Below are 23,634 nucleotides of genomic sequence, written 5' to 3' on the forward strand. Positions count from 1 at the left end.
CTACATTAAAAAAATTTCGATAAATCTTCTACAGCCGCAATAATTCAAACTTTCTATTTAAGACTCTATACTAAATATCAAATATTTAATAAAAAAATTATTGGTTTTAAAAAAATAGAAATCGTAGCCCAAAAAAACACTATTTATTACAAACTAAACACTAATGACTGTTCGATTGCATTTAGGTGCAAATGTACTATTAATTATAATTATTATATGAAGATACAATTGATTTTATTTTGATTACATTTACTATTCAATTTTTATAGTTGAAAACGCATAGAAGGTTTAATTGCCATGGTTGAACTGTGCAAAATTGATCGTGAATTTCAAACTGCAGGATTTAAAAAGAGTAATTTAAAATAAAGATAACTTATCTCTTAATAAATTTTAAAATAAAAAATATATTTTCTTTCTACATAGAGGTCAATCTCACTTCTCATGAATAAAAATGTAAAATTTTCTAATAATTTCTTAGCTGCATCACGTAAATAAATTATACGTTTATTCTAGTATACATCTGTGTACTCAATAAATTTTTCAGCCGTTAAACATCTAACTTCTTGATTATTTTCATCTGTTAGATAATACTATTCAGCCACCACCCACTCACCCTCTAGGGCCATTACATCCTAACCGCACGCATATTTCATCACGTGATCAAGAATTTATGAGTAAAAAAAACTTATACTCATAAGAGTATAACTTCACTACTCCTCTTTATATATAAGTATGTTATAGAGTAGCTGGAATACTTTAACAAGTATCACCCAAAGTGATACTTGTGTGTTTTAGCCCTTGATGAGAGATTGAGTTGAGGAATGGTGTGGTGGTAGTGGTAGTGGAATAGGTGTTTGATCCCAGGGTATTGTAATCAAAAAATAGATCAATGGCGTAAAACTAATAGCAACATGAGGATGATACTTGTAAAAATATCCTAGATCAACTCATATATGATATACTATATATAATATAATAGTCCAGCTAATGGTGCTTGTAAAAGCCATCAACTAAGACCTTATGCTTTTATAAGTTTTTTACCGTTAATCTATTCTTGGATCATTTCAACTAATAGATCCATACTATTCAACACCACCCACTACCATCAACTCCCGTACAGGGGCCCTTCGATCATCCTAACCGCATACTCTTAATCCAATGGCTAAAAACTCTACAAACAACTAATAACTTGGTACTTTAAAAGTATATGAGCTCAAGTTATATATATATATATAAGATATATTATATAATAGTTCTATAGTTATTGACGTCTATTAACTTGGCCCTTAATGAAAGAAGTATACGGTTTTCGGTGATAGTGATCTCCTCGATTAAATGTAATTAAATTGAATAGTATACTTAATGATTAAAAATAATTAAATGATAAATCGAATGGGGATAGCAACTGATATATCATACCGTAACTGCATATTTTAACTTTACGATATTTTATTTACAGACCTTTGTGGAAACTAATTTAAGTGTGTGTGGGCCCCACCACCAATTTCGGCATTAACCTCCGCCCACTTCTGCGCCGTCCGTTTCCCGCCGCAAAAAAGATCAGACGGCTGATACGATCACTATCAATTGCGAGTCCAAAATCCTGCCACGTCACTGCTCCTGGACCGCTGCATCGCTCGTTTTCCACGCCTGGGGCCCTACCGTTCTTCTAGGCCGTTGTCGGATAAGCCCGCTGTTTTCGCCAAACGGATAATGTTTTAATCGAAATATTTATTTCTATAAATTTATATTTTCGATTATTCGGAATCACAAGAGAATTTATTATTATTTTTTTATAAAATATATTATTTAATATTTAATATTAAACTTAATTAATTAAAATTAAATTAAAATTAAATATAAATATAATATATTAAATTCATAATATATTATTTTATAAAAATTATTTAATTATATTATATTAGATACATATTATTTATATTAATTATTATACATTAAATTTATATATAAATTATATTTAATATATAATAAATTCTTTTCATTAAATTAAAGTTTAAGTAGAATTTTTTAAAAAATTTTAAATTTATTATAATAAATTATTTTTATTAATTGTTCCCACCTTATTCCTGAAATAGTTATTTTTTATTTATCCCCGAACCAAACGATACCTTAAAGCTTAGTTTGTTTTTTTTTTTAATTAAGGCTTAGTTTGTTATTGAGATTTATCTGATATTATTAAATAAAATAAAATTAGAAGAAAAATATATAGGGATATGTTTCTGCGTTATCGGTGGAACCATAAAAAATATATTATAACAAACTCATCGTGATATGCAGAATCGAAAATAAATAATATATTTTTCTATCGTATTTTTTCGTCGCATGTAATGTAATCTCTTCATAATTCCAAACAAGCCTAAGTTGCGGCACCTGCTGTGTAACCCCAATTAGACTCGCTCGATCCTTTTCGCCTGGGGCAAGTTTGCGGTCCAAGTTTGCGGTCCATTGGCGCGTGTAAATAGTGGTGGGGGGCCGGTGATGGGGCACTTGAAAATTTTGGGGACACATCATCAAAAGCCGCCTCATGTGTCCTATACGCACGGGTGGGTGTGTGTTGCCGTAAGCCCATTACCCACCCCTTTCCTTTTACTGTTACCTTTTGATTTTTTCTTTTTTCTTTTTTGGCGCTTTTATTGAAGTAACAATAATAATCAACATTATTTTGGATTTTTTTTTTCAATTATCCTCACCTTGTTCTTAATATCATCCTCACCTCTTTCAATCTCCTAGATACTAGTGATCGGACCGCTACGATCATCCGATAAATGGACGGCCTTGATGAATGCTTGTCTTTGGGGCAACTGCTAAATTACTAAAATGCCTCTTAAACTCCAACGAACAATGGCGATAAAAAGTTAAAAACCTCGTCGTTTAATCGGGAGAATGGGAATGGATTCGGAAAGAGAAAATGAACTTTGAGACCGGCCACAATCCGCACGCTTCGGATCGGATCCGAGCAGCTCACAGATCCCTTCTTTCAAAGGTCGTCGAGACCCTCCATTATAGAACTTTGGAAATAGGTCTTCTAAATATACATTTTTGTCATTAGCACTTCTTATTCTTTAAAAGTTTGATTTAAATTATCCTGATTATTTAAGTGAAAAAATTTATAGATCTAATAACTATGTTAGCTTTTAGTAAATTTTCATAAGTCTGTAATTTAATTTATTGAAATCAACTAATTAAAAATTAGAAAATAAAGTAAATATTACTAAAAGATTAAAATTAAATTAACGAATGAAGTGGATAAGTGCTTTTTTTTTTCAAAAAAAAAAAATCAAAGAGGTGATTTCAAAATCGGGTATGATTGAGGGATCTCCGTACGTTTTTACCCTGCTCGAGAAACCGAAACCTGCACCCACTAGATTCCGCACGGTTGGACGGTGACGCAACCTTTTTCCTCCTCCTCGCACTGACCAAAATAACCTCAACTAAACTCCCTGTCTCTTCTACAACTAACGCCTTTATCCAGGGGCATTTTCGTCTCAACAAACTAATACTAATAATAATAATAATAATAATAATAAACTACTTTAAACAAATAGATGCAACCGCGTGATACGTCCTCGAGCAGAGCGCTCGCTGTCCCCGATCTCCACACTCACCAATACGCACACCGTCCGATCCACTTAAACATCGAGATCCAATCAATTCCGACTGTCGGATGAGATCGTGCGTGCTCCAAGCACGCGATTAGAACGAGGGATGCTCCGGTAATTTAAACTAAGATTAAATTATTAATTAGTTTTTAGAGAAAAATTTGAAACTAATTAGTAGTAAAATACAAGCTTGGGGGGCACATGCCATGTGACCCCACCACACGCACCCGCGCGCACAGCTGTTGCTCCACCCCTCTCTCTGAGCTCTCCCCCCTCCGATCCCCGATAAATAACTTGTCTTCTTCTTCCTCACTCCCATTATATTCTTATATTTTTATTATCTCACTTCTCCATCATCGAGCTCATTAATGGCGGAAACCACACCCTAGAAACCCTGCATACTACTACTACTACTACTACTACTACTACTACTACTACTACTACCAGGATGGGAAGAAGAAGACGAGAGCTCCGTCGCTTCATGGAGTTCGATCTCTCTTCCGCGCTGCTGCTGCTGCTGCTGCTGCTAGCGGGAGTTGGATCGAGCGCGGCGGGGGATTTGGAGCTGTTGATCGCCTTTAAGAACGCGCTCCCGAACCCCGTTGTGCTCTCGAGCTGGAACGCTAGCCAGGGCCCGTGCTCCTTCGCCGGGGTCGGGTGCAAGGACGGGCGCGTCGCCTCCGTCGCGCTCCAAGGCGTCGCGCTCAGCGTCGAGCTCCGCGCCGTCGCCGCCTCGCTCATGGCGCTCCCGAGCCTCGAGAGGCTCTCCCTCCGCGGGGGTAACATCACCGGCGGCGTCTCCGCCGCCAGGTGCGGGGACCAGCTCGCGGAGCTCGACCTCTCCGGCAATGTCCTCCGCGGCTCCGTCCCCGACGCCGCCGCCGTCGCCGCCGCGTGCCCCGGTCTCCGCTCCCTTAACCTCTCCGGCAACGCCCTTGGAGGCCCCCCCCCTGCGGGGACGGAGGGCGCGGGTGTAGTCCGCTTCGGAGGCCTCGACACGCTCGACCTCTCCTTCAACAAGATCTCCGGGGAGGGCGACCTCCGGTGGAGCCTGGCCGGGCTCGGCGGACTCCGGCGGGTGGATCTCGCCGGAAACCACCTCTCCGGCGGTTTTCCGGGGATCGGGAACTGCTCGGGTCTTCAACACCTGGATCTCTCCTCCAACGCACTCTCCGGGGAGATCGTGGGCGGGGTGCTCGGCGGGTGCGGGAGCCTCGTCTACTTGAACCTCTCCTCGAACCACTTCACGGGTGCTCCCCCCTCCGACCTCTCCTCTTGCTCCTCTCTCTCCTCTCTGTGCCTCTCCAACAACAACTTCTCCGGGGAGTTCCCCATCCAAACCCTGTCCGCCATGCCCAACCTCAAGGTGCTCGATCTCAGCTTCAACCACTTCAATGGCACACTCCCCGACTCCATCCCGAACCTTCCTTCTCTAGAACAGCTCGATCTTAGTTCGAATAGCTTCTCCGGATCGATCCCTTCGGTTCTCTGCCCTAATCCCGGATTCAGCTTAAAAGAGCTCTATCTGCAGAACAATCTCTTCACAGGGGCCATCCCTGAATCCCTTAGCAACTGCTCCAAGTTGATCTCCCTCGACCTCAGCCTCAATTACATCACCGGATCCATTCCTTCCTCTCTCGGATCGCTTTCTTCTCTCCGAGATCTCATAATGTGGCAAAACTCCTTGGGGGGGGAGATCCCATCCGAGTTATCCCGCATCCAAACCCTAGAAAACCTCATCCTCGACAACAACAACCTCACCGGGACCATCCCTTGGCAGCTTGTTAATTGCACCAAGCTCAACTGGCTCTCTCTTGCGAGCAACCGCCTCAGCGGACCGATCCCGCCGTGGATCGGACGGCTCGACAATCTCGCCATCCTCAAGCTCGGGAACAACTCCTTCTCGGGCCTGATCCCGCCGGAGCTCGGTGACTGCACGAGCCTGGTTTGGCTTGATCTGAACAGTAACCAGTTGAATGGTTCGATCCCGCCAACCCTTGCCAACCAATCGGGAAAGATTGCTGTCGGGCTTGTCGCGGGAAAGAGGTACGTCTACCTGAGGAATGACAGGAGCAGCGGGTGCCGCGGCACCGGAAGCCTCTTGGAGTTTGCGGGGATCCGGCCGGAGGATCTTAACCGACTTCCTAGCAAGCGATTCTGCAATTTCACCAGAGTCTACATGGGGAGCACTCAGTACACCTTCAACAACAACGGCTCCATGATCTTCCTGGATCTCTCCTACAATCAGCTAGAAGGGGAGATCCCAAAGGAGCTCGGTAACATGTACTATCTCATGATCTTAAATCTAGGGCACAACTTGTTATCCGGTCTGATCCCTCCCGAGATGGGGAGTATGCATTATATTGCGGTGCTCGATCTTTCGCACAATGCTTTAGAGGGCCCAATCCCGCCGTCATTCTCTGCCCTCTCCCTCTTATCAGAGATAGATCTCTCGAACAACAAACTTAATGGGTCAATCCCAAATTCAGGACAGCTTGCAACGTTTCCTCGCGACCGGTACGAGAACAATTCGGGCCTGTGCGGATTCCCCCTCCCTTCATGCGAAGAGAGCTCAAATTCGAACATGAACCAGCATGAGAAGTCCCACCCCCAAACTTCCCTTGCGTGGAGTGTAGCAATGGGACTGCTCATTGCCCTTTTCTGCATATTTGGTATAATCATTCTTGCTGCCGAGAGTAGAAAGAGACGGAGGAAGCATGATAGCAATAATAACAACCCATGGGATATATATATTGATAATAGCCGATCTCACTCTGGAACTGCAAATACCATTTGGAAGCTGATAGGCACCAAGGAAGCACTAAGCATAAATCTCTCAGCATTTGAACAGCCGTTACAGCAGCTCACTCTTGCCGACCTCCTAGAAGCCACCAATAACTTCCACAACGACAACCTGATCGGCTCCGGTGGGTTTGGCGATGTATACAGAGCCCTGCTCAAAGATGGAAGCTTCGTTGCCATAAAGAAACTTATACATGTGAGCGGCCAAGGCGATCGAGAATTCATGGCCGAGATGGAGACCATCGGAAAGATCAAGCACCGGAACTTAGTCCCTTTATTAGGCTACTGCAGAGTTGGCGAAGAACGCCTTCTGGTATACGAGTACATGAAGTATGGAAGCTTAGAGGATGTCTTGCATAATAAAAGGAAGGTTGGGGTGAAACTAGATTGGGCGGCAAGGAGAAAGATTGCTTTAGGGGCGGCAAGAGGTTTAGCCTTCCTTCACCACAGCTGCATCCCCCACATTATCCACAGAGATATGAAATCGAGCAATGTCCTTCTTGACGACAACTTGGAGGCAAGAGTCTCGGACTTTGGGATGGCAAGGGCTATGACTAATGTAATGGACACCCATTTGAGTGTTTCGACCCTCACGGGTACACCAGGGTATGTTCCGCCGGAGTATTATCAAAGCTTGCGCTGCACCACAAAGGGTGATGTGTACAGCTACGGGGTACTATTGCTCGAGCTGCTTACTGGAAAGCGATCAACCGATGCATCGGACTTTGGGGACAATAATTTGGTGGGGTGGGTGAAGCAGCACTCCAAGCTAAGGATAAGCGATGTGTTTGACAAGGAATTGTTGAAGGCGGATCCGTCTGTAGAGTTGGAGTTGTTAGAACACCTCAAGATCGCTTGTGCTTGTTTGGATGATCGACCATTCAGGCGGCCGACGATGTTGAAGGTGCTCACAATGTTGAAGGAGATACACGCAGGATCCGCAGTACCGACCGCAGCTTCGGCCCATGCGGGTTCAGTAGACATGAATTTTGGGATGGTGGAATTGAGTTTGATGGAAGGAAAAGAAGAGAAGGTCTAAAGAGGGATCGTGAGGAGGATTAGAGGATTTGGTGGCTGAACACTTCCTAGAAGAAGAAAGCAATTGAATCATTGCAGGTATGCCTCATCAACTTAACCTCCCCAGTGTACCATTTCAATTTTAGGAGAAAATTTTTTCTTGTAGCTCCACTGTTGAATGCACTATGTATCTATAGAAGTAGTCTTCCTTTTTTTACCTTTTTTTTTCCCTTGCTAATCAAGAAAAGTTAGGTATAATATGTTGTATATACGATTAATTTTTTTTTCCAATTCCAATCCATGGTTTAGAAATAACTGAATGGTTTGCGTATCATTGTGGTAATGAAGTCTTTAATTCCTTTCTTGCACGTTTCAAAAGATATATGATTTTGAGTACCACCATATCTTTTATTTGTGTTTCCTTTTTGTCCTTTGAAGCAATTGAAGCCGCTTCCCATAAAGATTACATACAAGTTGATTACTCTTTTATGCTGGTTATGATTGGAAAGATCCAATGATGGATGCTTTGTACTGCTCTTTTGACAGCAATAATCTGATTCCTTTGATGATTGATTAATCACCTATGATTCAACATCCAAAACCCTTTCTCCCTCTTCATTGAGTTGTTTGCTGCTTTGATGATTGATTTCTAGATATACTATCTGAAACCTTTCCAGGAATGTCTCTTTTGGCTTTGCATTTTTGAATAGCCCCTCTTCTCCTAAAAGCTGCAGGCAAGCATTTAGCAGATCGGTACAGAGCTTTTGCGGTAAGCTGAAATGAGTTTTTGAATTCTAAGAATAGAAGCTCTAAATTAAAACTTCTTCCTCTTCAACCAGCTTTCTTCTACCTTTGGCTTTAACAACTCCATATATCTTAGAAATCCCTAGGATCATGTTTCTTGTAGTACAGTCTAGGCCCCAAGCAGCAATAAAATAAGTCTAGCTAAGTAAACAAGGACCTGCTACAAAACCCTGTTTCCATGTGATAGGGTGCATGCATGTATGGCATGGGCATGGCAGTGATGATGTGTGGGGCCCCCTCTCTCTATGGGGCATTTGCATGATGCATGGGCTTGTGCATTCTATATGCTCCCATGTCCTTTTAACTAGCTTGCATTCTCCCAATTAATTATTGCCCCTCTCTCTTTCCTTAGCCTTTCCTTTCCTTGGTCAAAGCTCATCCAAAGCTTTTGTCATCTTTCTAAATGTACATATATTATTGTCACATGCATCATGGTTAAGAAGCTTAGCTCAAGTGTGGATATTATAACCTATAGGGACCTTTTCCTGATTGTACAATTATAGCATTGTCTACTTTTATATGTATATAGATTTAGGTAGAGGAGCTCATGTATGGATAGTATAATAGTTGGATACCTTTTTTTCTATTATCTAATTATATTTTGTGGATACATTTAGATTTTTAGATAGATTGGTATTGGTTGGCAACTATAAGGCATACATGTACATTTGATGTACCCTTTGCTGGTCAAAAGAAGCATCACCATGTGGTAGGCCCTAAATAAAAGAGCTTGCTGGTGGTATAACCCTTAATTTTTAATTTTTTTTGGTAGCCTCATTATCAATCCAGGGACAAGTGTTTAGGATGTTTTAAGATGTGCTGTGAGGTCATGGTTTTTTTTGTATAGGATTGCATCAAATTCCATTCTTGTGTGGGTATTGACTCTTTAGAGGAGCCTTCCTGGAATGGGCTGCTCTTTTGGGGCTCAGTTCAACTTGGAAATAGATAAAAATAGGCAAAAGTGAGTATGTTGTTAAGGAAATTTTAGAGCTTGTTTGGTTAGCTCTCTTTTTTTTCTTTTTTTTTGTATGTTATTAATATGTTGTTAGTCTTTTTCTTCTTTTTTTTTTCGTTGGCTTATCTTATCTGGCTCCTGCTGGGCTTTGATTGCTAGAGCTTTTGGAGAAGGAATTGACACTTTAATTACTTCATTAAACTGTCACTCGCAAGCATAGTTAGTTAATTCGGATTCGGCAAAAATTCGGTACGGATATAATTCGGATAAAATTCGTCTTCTAATTATTAAATTCGTTGAAAAAAACGGCTAAAAAACGGATTCGGTTATTATTCGGATACGTGATTTATACGAGTATTATACGTTTATCAATTAAAAATTCGGGATCAAAAATTCGGCTATATAATAAATATATAAGAATTAATAGACTATATATATTATTATTATTATTATTATTATTATTATTATTATTTATAAATTAAATATATTTAAAATTATAATAAATATATATTAATAATATCATTTAAAAATATTAATGAATAAAATTATATATATATATATATATATATATAGAATTAGGCTGGAATACTATTAATAGTAAAACGTTTTTTTTGCTATCAANCCTCGTGGACCGGATGAGAGGGAGGTCCATGGACCTCCCTCTCATCCGGTCCACGAGGCTGTCACAGCCTCGTGGACCGCGAAATTTTTTTCCCTGCAAAGCTGCGCGCAACGCCGCGATTTATTCACTGTTGACATTTTTTTTTTCCGCGGACAGCACGCGGCGTAGCAGACGGCGTCGGGCGAGATGGGACTATGGAAACTGTAGCGGCGGCCCTCTTTCTCCCGGCGCCGGCCAGGGCAGCGGCGGAGGAGGAGGATGACGAGCGTCGCCGACTCGCGGGCCTTTTTTTTGGGCGAAAACGGACGGCGTCGGGGGAGGTGGAAACCGTAGCCGCGCCCTCTTGCTCCCGGCGCCGGCCAGGGCGGCGGCGGAGGAGGACGACGATGCTCGTCGTCGCCGACTCGCGAGCCGATTTTTTGGGCGAATTATTCGCGAATAGCGAATAATTCGCGGATAATTTTTTTTGGAGAAAAAAACGCGTTTTTTTTCGCACTTTTGGGAAAAATACGTTTCATGCCGTTTAATTCGGCTAATCAAAAATTCGCGAATAATTCGCGTATTATACGCGAATTTACTAACTATGCTCGCAAGGAGCAATCCCACTTAATAATTTCCCCCTCTCTCTCTCTCTCTCTCTCTCTCTCTCTCTTATTATTTATTCCGGAAAGAGATTAGGTTGTGTAGTACAGCCGAGGAGGAGTTAATGGTCCAAAAAAAAAAAAATCCTATGTCACGAATCTCAATCCAGATTGGATAGAGAGCCATCACACGTGCGCGTGCACTCACGCGGTCCCTCCTCGGGCACGTGCGATGTGCGAGGAGGAGTGTGAGAGAGGAGAGAGAGAGTCAGAGAGAGAATCTAATATGAAGGGTTTGGAGGGGGACAAGCACGAGTGGCTGCTTTGCTGTACCCACGTGAACGTCCCCGAACGCGACGGTGAGACCCTACTCTCACTATTTTCACCATTATTATTATTATATTATCTTCCCAGATGGGTTATTTTCAATGTTGATCTTTATTACTTTATTTTTTACAACTAATTTTTTAAACAATTTTATTCATTTATTTTAATCAACTTTTTTACGTAAATTTTTTAATTTCTAACAAAAGTTATCACGATGATGTAAAGATTTTTTACGAATTGATGAATAATATTAAAAGTCGATTACAAACGCTAAATTACCACCTTGCAATGCTTTGCTGCATTTCCACCTACTGCATGATTTGACTAGATGATGCACACAAGTGCATTTTGCAGGAAAAAGGAAAAAAAAAAAAAAAACTTTATATATGATTATATTAATTAGACGCTCTTGCTAATTAATCTTGTAGTTTATTCCACCATTTTTTTTTTTGAGGAGTATACCCTCTGGGAGGGATTTTATTAAGTTATGAAATAAGCTTTCTCATACTCATCAAAAATTTGATAAAAAATTCGGATTTAGAGACATGGAAATTGGTATATCATATCAAAACAGTTCCGTACAACCTAACGTATTGAAGCTGAACTAGTGTATGCGTCGGTGTTGGGTGGTTCGATTTTGTTCAAAATACTTAAATTCAGTTATTAATTTTACTCTACCATAGATGATTGTAGTGACCATACATACCTAGCTATCATATTACCACAAGATATTTTGTGTAGGGCTCGTTTATTTCGTGGTTTGTGATGTCTTAAAAATTCTTCATATTTTCTATTCTATATATGCAATTTTTTACCTTTTACCATCCTAACTCAAGTTGAAAAATTATTGAGGTTTTTGTTGAGACATTGTTGGATTATATTTCCAACTAGTAGAAATATTAATGTAATATTACCTGGTTTTGCCATTTTCATATTTAGTGACAAATATATACAAGTTTGTAACGACTTCGCCTTTCAAATATAAAATATATGATTCTTCTGAAATGTTATAAATTAGTGAATCGAACGACTATCTAGATGTTAAAGATTATTATCATGCATGATGGTTTATACTTAAAAAAAAAAAAAAAGAAAAAGAGATTTGAGTTTTGGAGATCCAAGCGGTCTACAGAACCCGGTCCATGCAATAATTTCCTGTGGAGAGGGGGGTCCACGTTGATTTTACCCAACAATGAAGAGATTCAGTTCAATAGTTATGACTCGGACTAGACGTAGCCCTGCGGTGGGGCCCAACAATTATGATGGGTTTGGGTGCAGGTGCGGGGTCGAACCGGTGGGCCCCACTGTTGGGCTGGACCAGTCCGGTCCGGTTGGTTGGTGGGGAAACCGGGTGGGCCCATTGGGCCTAGCGGTGGGTGTAGTACTGTACCATCTCTGTGTTAAGCTGGCCCACATAGAACCAAAAAAATTATATGAAGAGCCTCTTCAAGATGAGACGGTCTAATTCACTGTCCATACGGCTTAGATTTGAGTGTCACGGCTATGTTACGTCGAGAGGCTTTGTTCGGACTGCGTAGGTTTGTTTGCAGCACGCTTTATTATAACTTAACGGAGAACCCTACTCATCATGAAATTATCACAATTCATCATCTCGCATGTGCAAAACCTTGATCAAGATAATATGGACAATAGTCAGTCGATTTGATAGGCTTATCACGAGGAGAAAACCCTGTTAAGTTTTCATCCTCGTTCGTAGGATATAGTGTTGTTTAATGGAGTGTTGTTAAAATAGAGTTGTGAGGAGAAAACGCATTACGTGACTACGTTACCAAAGTAGGCCTAAACTGCAAAAACAAAGCCAACGCCCAAAGTATCCAAAGCCCGATTGGGCCTGGCCCAAGAAGCCCAACTAAATTTTCTTGCTACGGCCCAATTCCAACAATAGAATAATGCCCAAAGCATCTCGTTTTGGGCCCAAATAAAATCGCCCGAAAAAGTTGGACACCGACCTCGCGAAATGAAGAAGCACAAGTCCCCTAGAACCCTATCGTCGTCGCTGACGAAGATGATCACGGAGCACGCCAAAATGGGCGACGTCGACGGCGCGCTCAAGGTGTTCGATCGAATTCCCCGCCGAAACCAGGTCTCCTGGAACGCGATCCTCTCCGCTCTAGTCGCCAACGGTCGAATCGACTCCGCCCGCAAAGTGTTCGACGAAATGCCCCGCAGGAACGCGACCTCATACACCTCCATCATCGCCGGGCTCTCGCGCTCCAACGCGGTCCCAGAAGCTCGTCGCATCTTCGAGTCGGTTCCCCGACTCGCCCACAGCGTGTTCACGTGGACCGCGATGTTGTCGTGCTACGCCCACAACGACGAGCCTCTTCGAGCTCTCAAGCTCTTCTCCTCGCTCTACTCCGAGTTCTACGAATTGGGTATTAGACCCAATTCACACACGTTCACCATCTTGCTCAAATCCACTGTTTTGATCCGGTCTCTCGCTGCTTCTAATCAAATTCATGGTTTAATCGTGAAGCTTTTGGATGAACGAGGTAAAATTTGTATCTTTGTTTGGAACTCTCTTATTGATGTGCATGCAAAACTGGGTAGCTTAGTGGATGCAGAAAAGGTGTTTGATATAATGCCTCACAAGGATTTGGGCTCTTGGAATACAATGATGGATGGATATACGCATAATTTGTTGATAGATGAAGCTCTTAACCTCTTCCAATTGATGAAAGACAAAGATATATTATCATGGAATATCTTGATATCGGGCTTATTAGAAGCCCGTCGCAGAGAAGCAGCTTTAAGACTCTTCCTTTCTCTGTTGAAACACGAAGAACATGTAAAGCCAAACGCCTCCACGTATACAATCGTTCTAAGTGCTTGTGCTTCACTAACAATGCTACGATTCGGAACACAACTGCACGCACGAATTTCAAAGAATGGGCTTTACGCCAGTAACACCTTTGTATGCAACTCTTTTATCAGCATGTACGCGAATTGCGGCTTGACCGATGAATCGGAGCAAGTGTTCCATGAAATACCGAACAGAGATGTGATATCGTGGAATTCGGTGATACAAGGTCTAGGGCAAAATGGTTGCAGTAGAAAAGCTTTGGAGATAGCGGAGACGGCGCTGGGCTCTAACGTCTGCAACGAAAACACTTTCATTGCTATACTAACTAGTTGTAGCCACGCAGGTTTGGTCGTCGAGGGGTTGAACTATTTCAACCTAATGAGCCAAAAGTACGGGATCGAACCGAAGTTAGACCACTACATTTGTGCGATCGATATGCTTGGCCGAGCCGGGAGGCTTCAACAAGCATATGATCTGCTGCGTCGAATGCCATTTGCAGCTGACTCCGTTGCGTGGTCGACTCTTCTCAACACGTGCTTAATTCACAAGAATATCACCGAGGGGAGAAGCGCGGCACGAGAACTACGAAAGTTAGATAGTTTTAACACTGGGGATACTTTAGGGTTGGGAAATACTTGTGTTAGAACTGATGAGATTGAGGAGTTAAGGAAGGTGTTTGATGTGGTCCAAGAGGAGAGGTTAAAGAAGCAACCTGGATGCAGCTGGGTCATTGAAACCTAGATGAGACCAACTTATCTGAGATGAAAAATTACCCTGCACTGGTTCACCACGTCATCCGTGGACCGGACATATCTCCGTCATGTAACCTGTTTCACCTCGCTAAATTTTATCCATTGTAAAATTCAAATATGCCCCTTTTTTTTTTTTCCTTTTTAATGGGGTGCGAATCTAAAAAGGATGAGAAAAATCTTGTATGGTCCGCGGATGACGTGGTGCATCTGGTCTACGAAGTGGTTTGTCTTCAAAGGTTCCGCGCGAAGACGCAACGTGGCGCCTCCGCAAGGGATCAGCAATCCCAACCGTCCGATCTCACCTTCCCTTTGCATCGCCCACCGTTGGATCCACACGTGTTGCTTCGTAAGTAAATATGCCAATTAAAAAATCGGAAAACGAATCATGATAAGGCGCTTTTATTTATATTTATAAGATTATAAATAAATCCTCGATCGAACATACGCTCGATTTCGAATTCGGTTTTGAATCCTTCCTCTCTTCGATCGAGCCCTCGTATTGGGTAGGGTTTGGGATTCGGGATTTGGGATTCGGGATTTGGGATTTGGATCTATAAAAAGGTGGTTGAGGCCCTCGATCGAGGGAGAGAGACGAAGGAGAAGAAGAGATCGATCGATCGCGAATTAGGGTTTTCTTTTGTTTTGGTGCTTGTTATCGGCGGAGCGTGAGATGGATCAAGAGAGGACGAAGCGCGAAGCGAAGGAGACGGAGTTCCAAGCCCCCAAGGACCCGATCCTCTGCGCCAACAACTGCGGCTTCTTCGGAAACCCCGCCACCGACGATCTCTGCTCCCGGTGCTCCAAACTCCGCTTCCTCACCGAATTGAAGAAGAGCAAGGGAAGAGGTGTTGATGGTAGGGGCGTCAAATCCGAGCCCGCGTGCGAAGCGTCGAGAGAAGCTCCGCGCTCTAGCAAGCCGGAGAACCGCTGCAGCTTCTGCAACAAGAAGATCGGGTTGCTGGGGTTCACGTGCCGATGCGGCGACGTGTTCTGCTCCGTTCACCGGTATTCCGACAAGCACAATTGTGGATTTGATTACAGGGGAGCCGCGCAAGCCAAGATCGCCAAGGCGAATCCGCTCGTGAAGGCCGATAAGGTCGATAAGATATGATGATAGGTTAGTGCTATGCGATTATGCTTCGTTGTGATTATTATTATTGGAATTAAGCTTTCAGGGTACTTCCATTTATTCAATTCTGTACAGATTGCTCAGTAGCAGAAATTATAGCTGGGTTATTCTTAATTGCAAGTAAAAACTGCTCGTAATGAACTTTAATTCTCTACTTTTATAATGTTCAAGTAGTAGCATCTGTTCCTTAAATCTGTGTATTATGTTTGTTTCTGTGATATATGGTTGCACATGTTTACTTCCTGGGACAAGATAGCGCCGACCGGAAGATAAGGATTGCCGCGGATGGTAGTGATGATGTCTTTGTATTGATGCCAAATTGCCAACTCTATCATGTTAGGTAATGTGAGGAGTTTGGTTCTTTGCTTAGGCTTGAAACTTTGGTCTTGGATCCTAATTGCAGGTGAAGAACCCAAGCAACAAATATATTATTGTTTCCATGGAGCATACCCTTTAAGAGCAATACCTTCTTTCATAACTTGATTTATTTTCCTGTAGGCTCTCTGGATGAGAATAGTCTTCGAATTCTTGTGTGATATTACAGAGAAAAAAATAGCACTCAAAACTTTTTTTATCTTGGAAATTTCGCCATGCAATTTGTTTTGGTAATTCAAAGTTATGCTTGAGTCTGAACTGCATTCTGTGATTGGCAAACATACCCGATTTACGTCGTGCTTTTTTCTCCGAATTTATAATTGCTTGTGCATGCTGACGAAGAAAACTTTAGGAGGTAGATTTGGATGTTTCCGTCACTGTTATAGATGTACTGCTTCAGCAATATTATGACCAATTATTGCTTCTTTAGCAATTGTTACGTTTATCAAGATGTATGGCACAAATTGTTACATTTATGCTGTTAACATGCAATATTTTTGTTAAAAATGTTGAAAGGGTATATGTTGCCCAAGAATGTGTAACTGTGTTTTACCATTTATGAAACGAAAGAGCTCTTTTCAGAAGTGACTGGGTGTACAAATTGTATGCAAAATTACTCACCATATGTTGGTTTATCAATAATCTTTTGAGGGTAATTATAACATGATGTTGATGCATATCTATCTGTGTGAGAATATTTTCTGCTGATGATAATCATTCTCTGTTAACATTAATATTTTAGGACTTGGCAGGAGTTTTTCTATGTACAATTATGGTACTTGTTTCGGTTGAAAATTAAATTACTACGAAGAACTCCTACTTCTCGCGTCCATTAGTAGTGTCTCTGAGTGCTAAATCCTCCTCCAGCATGTCATGAGAGGGACATCAAATTTTTCTAAGATTAATTGCAGCACTAATCCCTAGACTCAAAAGGGAATTTTTTGTTTTAATTTAAACCTTGTCATTCTTGTAATTAGGTTTGAAACAAACAATAGAGCAGGAAATTAACACAGAGTTATAGATCCCACCTAAAAATTAAAAAGTTAAACTAAGCTTGAAAGTTTCTATCATCTGTTGATGGTTTTCAATTGAGCTCTATTCAATTAAGTTTGAAACAAACAGTGTTCCATGTAAAGATTAAAAAGTTAACATACCAATTGCAAAGCTTAAGATTAGGAACTGAATTAAAACAAAAAAAAACAAAAAAACCAAAACAAGAGAGCAAAGTTCGGTCCAATCCATAAAGATTCTCCTGGGCCGAGCAAAGGCCCGGGTACTCCGTGGGCTCATTTATAAGGCTTGAGTCCAATATAGTGCTACAACGAGTGGCCTGAGCCCACATTATTGGGCCTAAATTTGATCCAGACCGAGCCGAATCCAATATGGCTATTAGGCCGAGCCAGATTGAGACGGGCTACTCCAATGTAGCCCATCTTATTGATAAGTCTAATTTTGGGTCATCTCGTTTTTTTTAACCTAAAATGGAAAGCTTTCAGTTTCCTTCGGGACTTCAACCGCATCCGGCGCCTGCAGAATAGTTTTGCAAAGCTTTCTGTATTTGAAGTTGCGGCTTCGAAAGATATAAAGCAACCAGGCCATTCCATTTCACATACAAACTCCCAACTGAAAAATAAAAATTGTCCTCTGATCAAATAACATTAACAGAAGATGAGAACGCATTAGCTTCGTAAATATTTGCCGATAATACTTGTTTCCTGTACAATATAACTCACTGACGAGAACAAGTTTTGGACGAGTAAATTCTAAATTAAGTGCGAAGAGAAGGGGGATCCTTTCACCCACTCTATACTACTGCTTTCGAGCTCATCAACCCAAATGCATTGTGAAACAACTAACTGGGTGCATGTTTCCTACAGACTAAAGAGAATGCTGCTACGAACCAACTAGGATTTGTCACAGTTGATATTGTTTTGGCAAAGAAACTGCATATATATATACACACACAAGGCTATTGACAAATTTCAAAAAAGCAGCAGTAACTTTCTAATAAGGTTTCATGGAGAATGAAGGGAGTTGCTCCTGTGCTCATCATCAAGGTCCATACACCTGCATATATTAGCAGCGAAAAATAAAATTAAAACTGACGAATGTACATTATCATCTGTTAACTACTTTATATCACTTCCGTAAAAAGCGAGACAACATCTACTTTACATCACTTGCAATATTCTAAAAAATAAGACTTGGTCCTTTATATGTGCAAATAGCATACTAGAGTTGTACATCAAAACCCTTTAGCAAGTATTACTAAAGAAACGGGAATCAATGCATGCTACTTAGTTTAAAGAAAGGAGGTAAGCAAAATTGAATGATCAGCTGGAAGTAGAGAATGAGATAAGGGCTTGTTTGGATGTTGGAACAAGCTATCAGATGACAACTTTTGTGCCACATTAAGGATTTTCTTTTTCATTCCAGCCTAGGAGTGTTATTTTAGTCCATCAGAAAGTCCTCATAATCGTAGGTTTTCGGGATAATGCATTACACTAACGAGGTTACATATCACATTCCAAGAAATCTGATTTGGAGGTTGTATGTAATATGTATTATACAATTATAGACATCTTTCCATACCACCTGTCCACCTACTGTGATATGAGAAAATAAACATGCCACACAAGACGTACATGCATCCAACTAAATAAGAAAATCAACCCAAAAATCCAGACATAGAAATAGAGAAGGTAAAGAACACAAGAACATGAGGAAGAGAATTACCAGCCTAGCTCTGTTTCTGTTTAACAGAGCCGACCTAGCAGCTTCAGCAAAGGCCTGTGCGTCTTCTGCTTCAGCTTCTGCCGCCTCTGCTTCTCTTGCTGCCTCTTCGGCTTCCGCAATAGCTATTTCAGCTTCCGCAACTGCCCGTGCAGCGGCAGCAGCAGCTTCTTCTATGGTCATTTTTTTAATTTGAGCTGATTCAACATCGGCTTGAGGCTTGGCAAGTGGTATCACATCACCAGTTTTCAACGAGGGCTTCCTTTTAGTCCCCCCAAGGTGCAAAAACTTGGTATTTCTTCCTCCTGAAGACCCTGTACTCGGCGGAATCCTATATTTCCGTTTGACCTACAAAATTGTCAAAGGAAGGCCATCATTCAATCTGCGGAAGAATACAACATAAATCAATTAAGAGGTCTATTTACCCAGCACCTACATTGCACATACTGTATCCGGCCTGGTACCAAAAAGAAAGTATTAAATGATACACACATCAAACCAATTCATGCCAAACTAGGGGCATGGGGTGTTATGCATTTTAGGAAATTTTGGAGCAGTTTTGCTTATCTATGTGCTGGTACAATGGCACATTTTCTTTACATCAAGTATTGGATTAAACCAAAACCAATGGAATGGGTTAAATGAAACACAAAAGCATCATATTCTTGCAAGGATATCTAGGATCTCAAGGAACATAGAAATGAAATTCTTCATCCTACATTACTATTGCAATTTATAACAGCTAGAGTCATATAACTGCACTACTACAGTTGCTATCGCCATTCTACTAGGATCTCTTTTAGATATTATTGCCAGTTTCTACTGTACACCTCGAATGAACCAACCTGATAGATCATTATTAATGCCCATGCGAAATAAATATTGCAAGCAGCATGAATGTATATGGCAATTTTCCTGAACTACGATAGACATACTATTGAAATGTCATATCACTGTAAACTGATAATTTAAAGTGAAATTACAAAATATCAAGCAATAGATACCTTGATCAGTTTGCCACTAGCAGTCAAGGCCTTCAGTTTTGTAGACAACAACAGTTTAAAATCAGGAGGTGCCAAGTATCGATCCTACGGGGATAAAGATCAGCGAAGTTAAAACTTGTCTGTGAAGACCAAAAAAAAAAAAGAAGCCATTTTTGCAGTTAAAAAGCAGAAATAGCAGATATAGAATGTAATCATACATCCCTATTTTAAGCCACAAAATGATGTATTTAATTACATCACAGATTCATATGACAGCAGTAAACTAGAAAGGGCATATATACCATCCACTTGAGGGGTAATAAATGTATAAGTATATAGTATCACGAATATGAGCCCACTTAGTCAATTACCATTATTTTCTTTCTTTCTTCTTTGCCGCAGTATCTTATACTCATATTATCGAAAGGAGAATTGAACAATTTTCCATTAGCTTGTGCTCTATGTATAGAAGTGTAGATGAAACTACTACAGACCTGACATAGGCATAAACAGTACATAGCATCTAAAGTAGCTCTTAAATAGAATGTAACTTTGTAGAGAACCAGAGATCTCAGAATGCATTAAAATAAAAGAACAACCTTTTTTTCAGAAAGAAACCTATAAAATGCTAAAATAAACATAAGAAAAATATTCAGTGCAACACGATAAAAAAAGAATATTGATAAACTGCTAAATCAGTCTATGCAGAACAATAGGAGAAAAAAAAAAACTTGAAAGAAAGAATAAAAATAGGTTTGTCAAGTAAAGTGATCTCTCTATAACTATGCAGTATAGAAGTATCATGGTTAGATATCTGGTGTGATAATCTGGCAAACAGCAGTAGAAATCAACGAAAGTTATTAGTAATGCAGAAGAAAAAAGTATGATTCTAGCAACAGATGGGTGTACACCTCTATATATGTGGCAACAGCAGTCTTGTTAGACCCAGCAGGTTCCTTCAGACTCATTATAGCTTCCAGGATAAGATCTTCCAGCCTACAGGCATAACTCACAGATATAAGAAGAGTCACATTAAAGATATATAGTTTGTGGTATACAATGAAGATACATCAAATAATAATTCAGAAACATTTATCAGATTAAATCACAACATACTCTAGATGGAGGAGCATAAATATTAGAATTTCAAGCTAAGAAAGTAGTAAAGAGCAAGAAGATCTTTTAAAATCTGCTGTGATCATTGTGAGCATGCTACATTCATCCCAGATCCTCGTGTAATAATGAAAAGACTTCATATCTGAGTCTTTTCATTATCGGATTAGGATTCGGGATGATCGTAAAAGAGTATCTAAAGAACATGTAATGCAAACCAAGGAAAGCTAATTGCCACAATATTGTTTCAAAAACTGTTAAATTTACTGTGCATGCAGTTGTTGCTTCACTATGTAATGACAATGCAAACGGTAACCAACAAATTTTGCACCAACGTGTGAAATTTCTTCCTCAATTCCAGACTATCCAATATAACTTATAAAGAGGATCCAATACCCTAACTGTGAAGCAACGAATAGCGCTCCTTATGTCTTAACTTTTTAAGTGTTTATTAGACAATCATGTATTTCACACGAAGGCACAATATTCCAGAAGTAGATAGATCTGATGTTTTAACCTGTCAGCAAGAGAATGTGAAACACATAACGCGCACGCATGCAAATATGTCATTTTAAATAGCACAGATAATTGTTTCCACGAATATGAAGATATGAAGCCTTAGCATAGAAAGGTTCTCGAAATACTCTCTCTTTGTTTTTGTTACCATTAAATCTAATAATCACCTCATAAATCGTCCACTCTAAGCACTCTCCTAACAATAAAGTTTAGCAAAAGCCCAATGAAATTGAGAATGTCACATGAAAGATTTAGAAAAGTTTCATGATAAGCTGGCAACTGACAACGAACAAATGAAAAGAGTGCCAAGAGACTAATAGCCAAGTTAGTTAATAATTTACAAGTGAGGCTTTGTCAACAATAGACCAACAATTTAAGTTTCTTTAGACAAGAAAAGGCTAGAGTCAAGCAAGAAATATTTAATCATATAGTAGCTTTATTCATGACAAAGAAAGCAAAAGTAAGCCAAATAGAACAGCATCGTAGTAAAATGCAATGATTTCTTTGTACAATAAAGGCTAAAATATTAACTCACAACTTCATGATTTTCAAAAACTCCCAACATTGAAGGTAAACTTGACCAAGAAATAAATTAACAAGTTCACAGTTATAACACTAAATACTGTTAGCTAATTGCCTGGAAGAAGCTATTTAGTACCACTGATTCTTCATGAGTACCAGTGTTACTTTCTCTGTGTTTGTTACATTTATAAGAAAGTCTAGGTGAATATTACACAAAGTAAAAAATTTATAGAAAAACACAAAAAAAAGATGAGATGATTTTAAATGGAAAAGTACATATTCTCATCACTTGGCTGTCATTGTGTTTCTCTATCTGACCAAATTCCTCTAACCACCAACATATATCATATTATGTGTATCCTCAGCATGATCATCTGATTTACCAGTAGCGACGTAATTTGTGATTGGTTTATTAAAAAAAACTACCCATTTTAGACCAAATCCTTGAGGTGGGATTCAATCACCTAAAAAGTAGACGAAAACCCATTTTAGCATTTGGGAGACCATATTAATTAAAATAGTCAACCGATTATGGAAAGTCGATCTTTCTTGCCATAGAGTCAACATAAAATTATAAATCTCAACAAGACACATTTATATCAGTTTAGACTACCTCAGGGTTCGGGTCCGATAAGTTACTTATTGACCAACTTTGCACCAGAAAGTAGCATAAGCCATGAACAGTCCGATTTTGCAAGGATCTACATGTGTTAATCAATAGAAATAAATCTAGAACAACTTTAATGAAATTACAGGCATCAAAAGGCATTGCATGAATGGAATAACCTTGAAAAAGATCTCTTTGGTCCTTCAATCATAAGAGGTTCACTAGACACAGCGAGAGGCTTTGCATCAACAATTTCGTCATCAACACCCTGATCATCAAAACCCTGATCAACCGTAAAGGTAGCCGTTGAGTTGTCGTCATGCTTAGAATTTTTCAGGCTCCTTTTCAAGGCTAATCTGGCCTTCTCTCGGGATCCCCACCCACTCGCAGTCACGCTTAAATTACGCCATTTGTCCTGACATGTTGAATATGGAAGTAGTTCAACAAAAACTACAAATTCTAGTTTGATTTTCGAATTTAAATCACTCAATATACCACACAAACTCTTGTGTATAGAACTTTGAATGATAAAAAAATTTCCTTTTTGGCTACCTTGAGATCAACATTAGACCGCGAACATAAGATGCCACTAAATTCCGGATCTTTCAATATCGTCCGCCATTTGCCAGATCCATGCTTAACGACTCCGGCTTTGAGAGCGGCCTCTTCCTCCGCCGTCCACTTCTGCTTCGGCGCGCCCATGACGAGGTAGAGCCCTAGAAAACCTTATACTCAAATTTGATGATCACAAACTGGTGGTAGCCTACAATGTCCACCAGATGAATCATCAATGCAACAAAAAGCTTCAAAAATAACAAGCTCATCGTTGATGCCCACTTCAAAACCCATAACAAAAAGATCAAGTAAATGATATGTTCAAATCGGGATCAACTACACTGAAATCCGAACAGAACAAATCAAAATCAAACGGACAAATCGTCCAAACTTCCAAACATTCGTAATTTGAGAACAAATCAACTAAGATTAGGACGATCCAATCGAATCACCGATGATTTGCACAACACGAGGAGCCTCGTACGGATTCGACTTGGAAATTTTTGAATCATGTGGCCGACGATCGAGCATATTCCAACAAAAACCAGCGCTAGATCGAGTAAAACCTCTGAGAATTGGGATGAAAAATAGGAAATTGGAATCGGGGGCGTCTCCTACCTTGGGGCTCGACCCTAGTGTGAGCGTCGGGAGCGAAGAAGAGGAAGAGAGTCGCTTTCCCTCCGAGGGTTTTATAGGAGAGCTCCAATGGACCGGGGAGAGAGACGTGGAGGGACACGAGCGATCGCGAGTCACACGCTTGGGACTTTTTTATAAAATAATCTTTTAAAATTTTATTA

General features: G+C 40.3%; 4 protein-coding genes across 5 annotated transcripts; 3 read left to right on the forward strand and 1 right to left on the reverse strand.

The window, feature by feature from the left end:
- Positions 3,755–10,443, forward strand: LOC109721997 (systemin receptor SR160-like). Its single transcript, XM_020249836.1, has 2 exons — positions 3,755–7,538; positions 9,977–10,443. The coding sequence occupies exon 1, from the start codon at positions 4,069–4,071 to the stop codon at positions 7,459–7,461; it is 3,393 nt and encodes a 1,130-aa protein (XP_020105425.1). The 5' UTR covers positions 3,755–4,068; the 3' UTR covers positions 7,462–7,538; positions 9,977–10,443.
- Positions 12,707–14,293, forward strand: LOC109722124 (pentatricopeptide repeat-containing protein At2g13600-like). The gene has a single exon (XM_020250012.1). It carries the CDS (start codon positions 12,707–12,709, stop codon positions 14,291–14,293), a length of 1,587 nt encoding a protein of 528 aa, XP_020105601.1.
- On the forward strand, positions 14,817–15,603 carry LOC109721998 (zinc finger A20 and AN1 domain-containing stress-associated protein 6-like). The gene has a single exon (XM_020249837.1). It carries the CDS (start codon positions 14,975–14,977, stop codon positions 15,413–15,415), a length of 441 nt encoding a protein of 146 aa, XP_020105426.1. The 5' UTR covers positions 14,817–14,974; the 3' UTR covers positions 15,416–15,603.
- Positions 17,467–23,563, reverse strand: LOC109722363 (telomere repeat-binding factor 1-like). Of its 2 annotated transcripts, none has more exons than XM_020250402.1 (7): positions 23,456–23,563; positions 22,835–23,045; positions 22,462–22,697; positions 20,436–20,520; positions 19,546–19,629; positions 18,545–18,889; positions 17,467–17,875 (listed from the first exon to the last, which is right to left on the reverse strand). In XM_020250402.1, exons 2-7 carry the CDS (start codon positions 22,982–22,984, stop codon positions 17,861–17,863), a joined length of 915 nt encoding a protein of 304 aa, XP_020105991.1. In that variant the 5' UTR covers positions 22,985–23,045; positions 23,456–23,563; the 3' UTR covers positions 17,467–17,860. The 2 variants fall into 2 exon arrangements, with proteins under 2 accessions (XP_020105991.1, XP_020105992.1); XM_020250403.1 differs by having other exon boundaries at positions 22,835–22,998; positions 23,456–23,543.

Source organism: Ananas comosus, linkage group 16, assembly GCF_001540865.1.
Source record: "Ananas comosus cultivar F153 linkage group 16, ASM154086v1, whole genome shotgun sequence".
Taxonomy (NCBI): Eukaryota; Viridiplantae; Streptophyta; class Magnoliopsida; order Poales; family Bromeliaceae; genus Ananas; species Ananas comosus.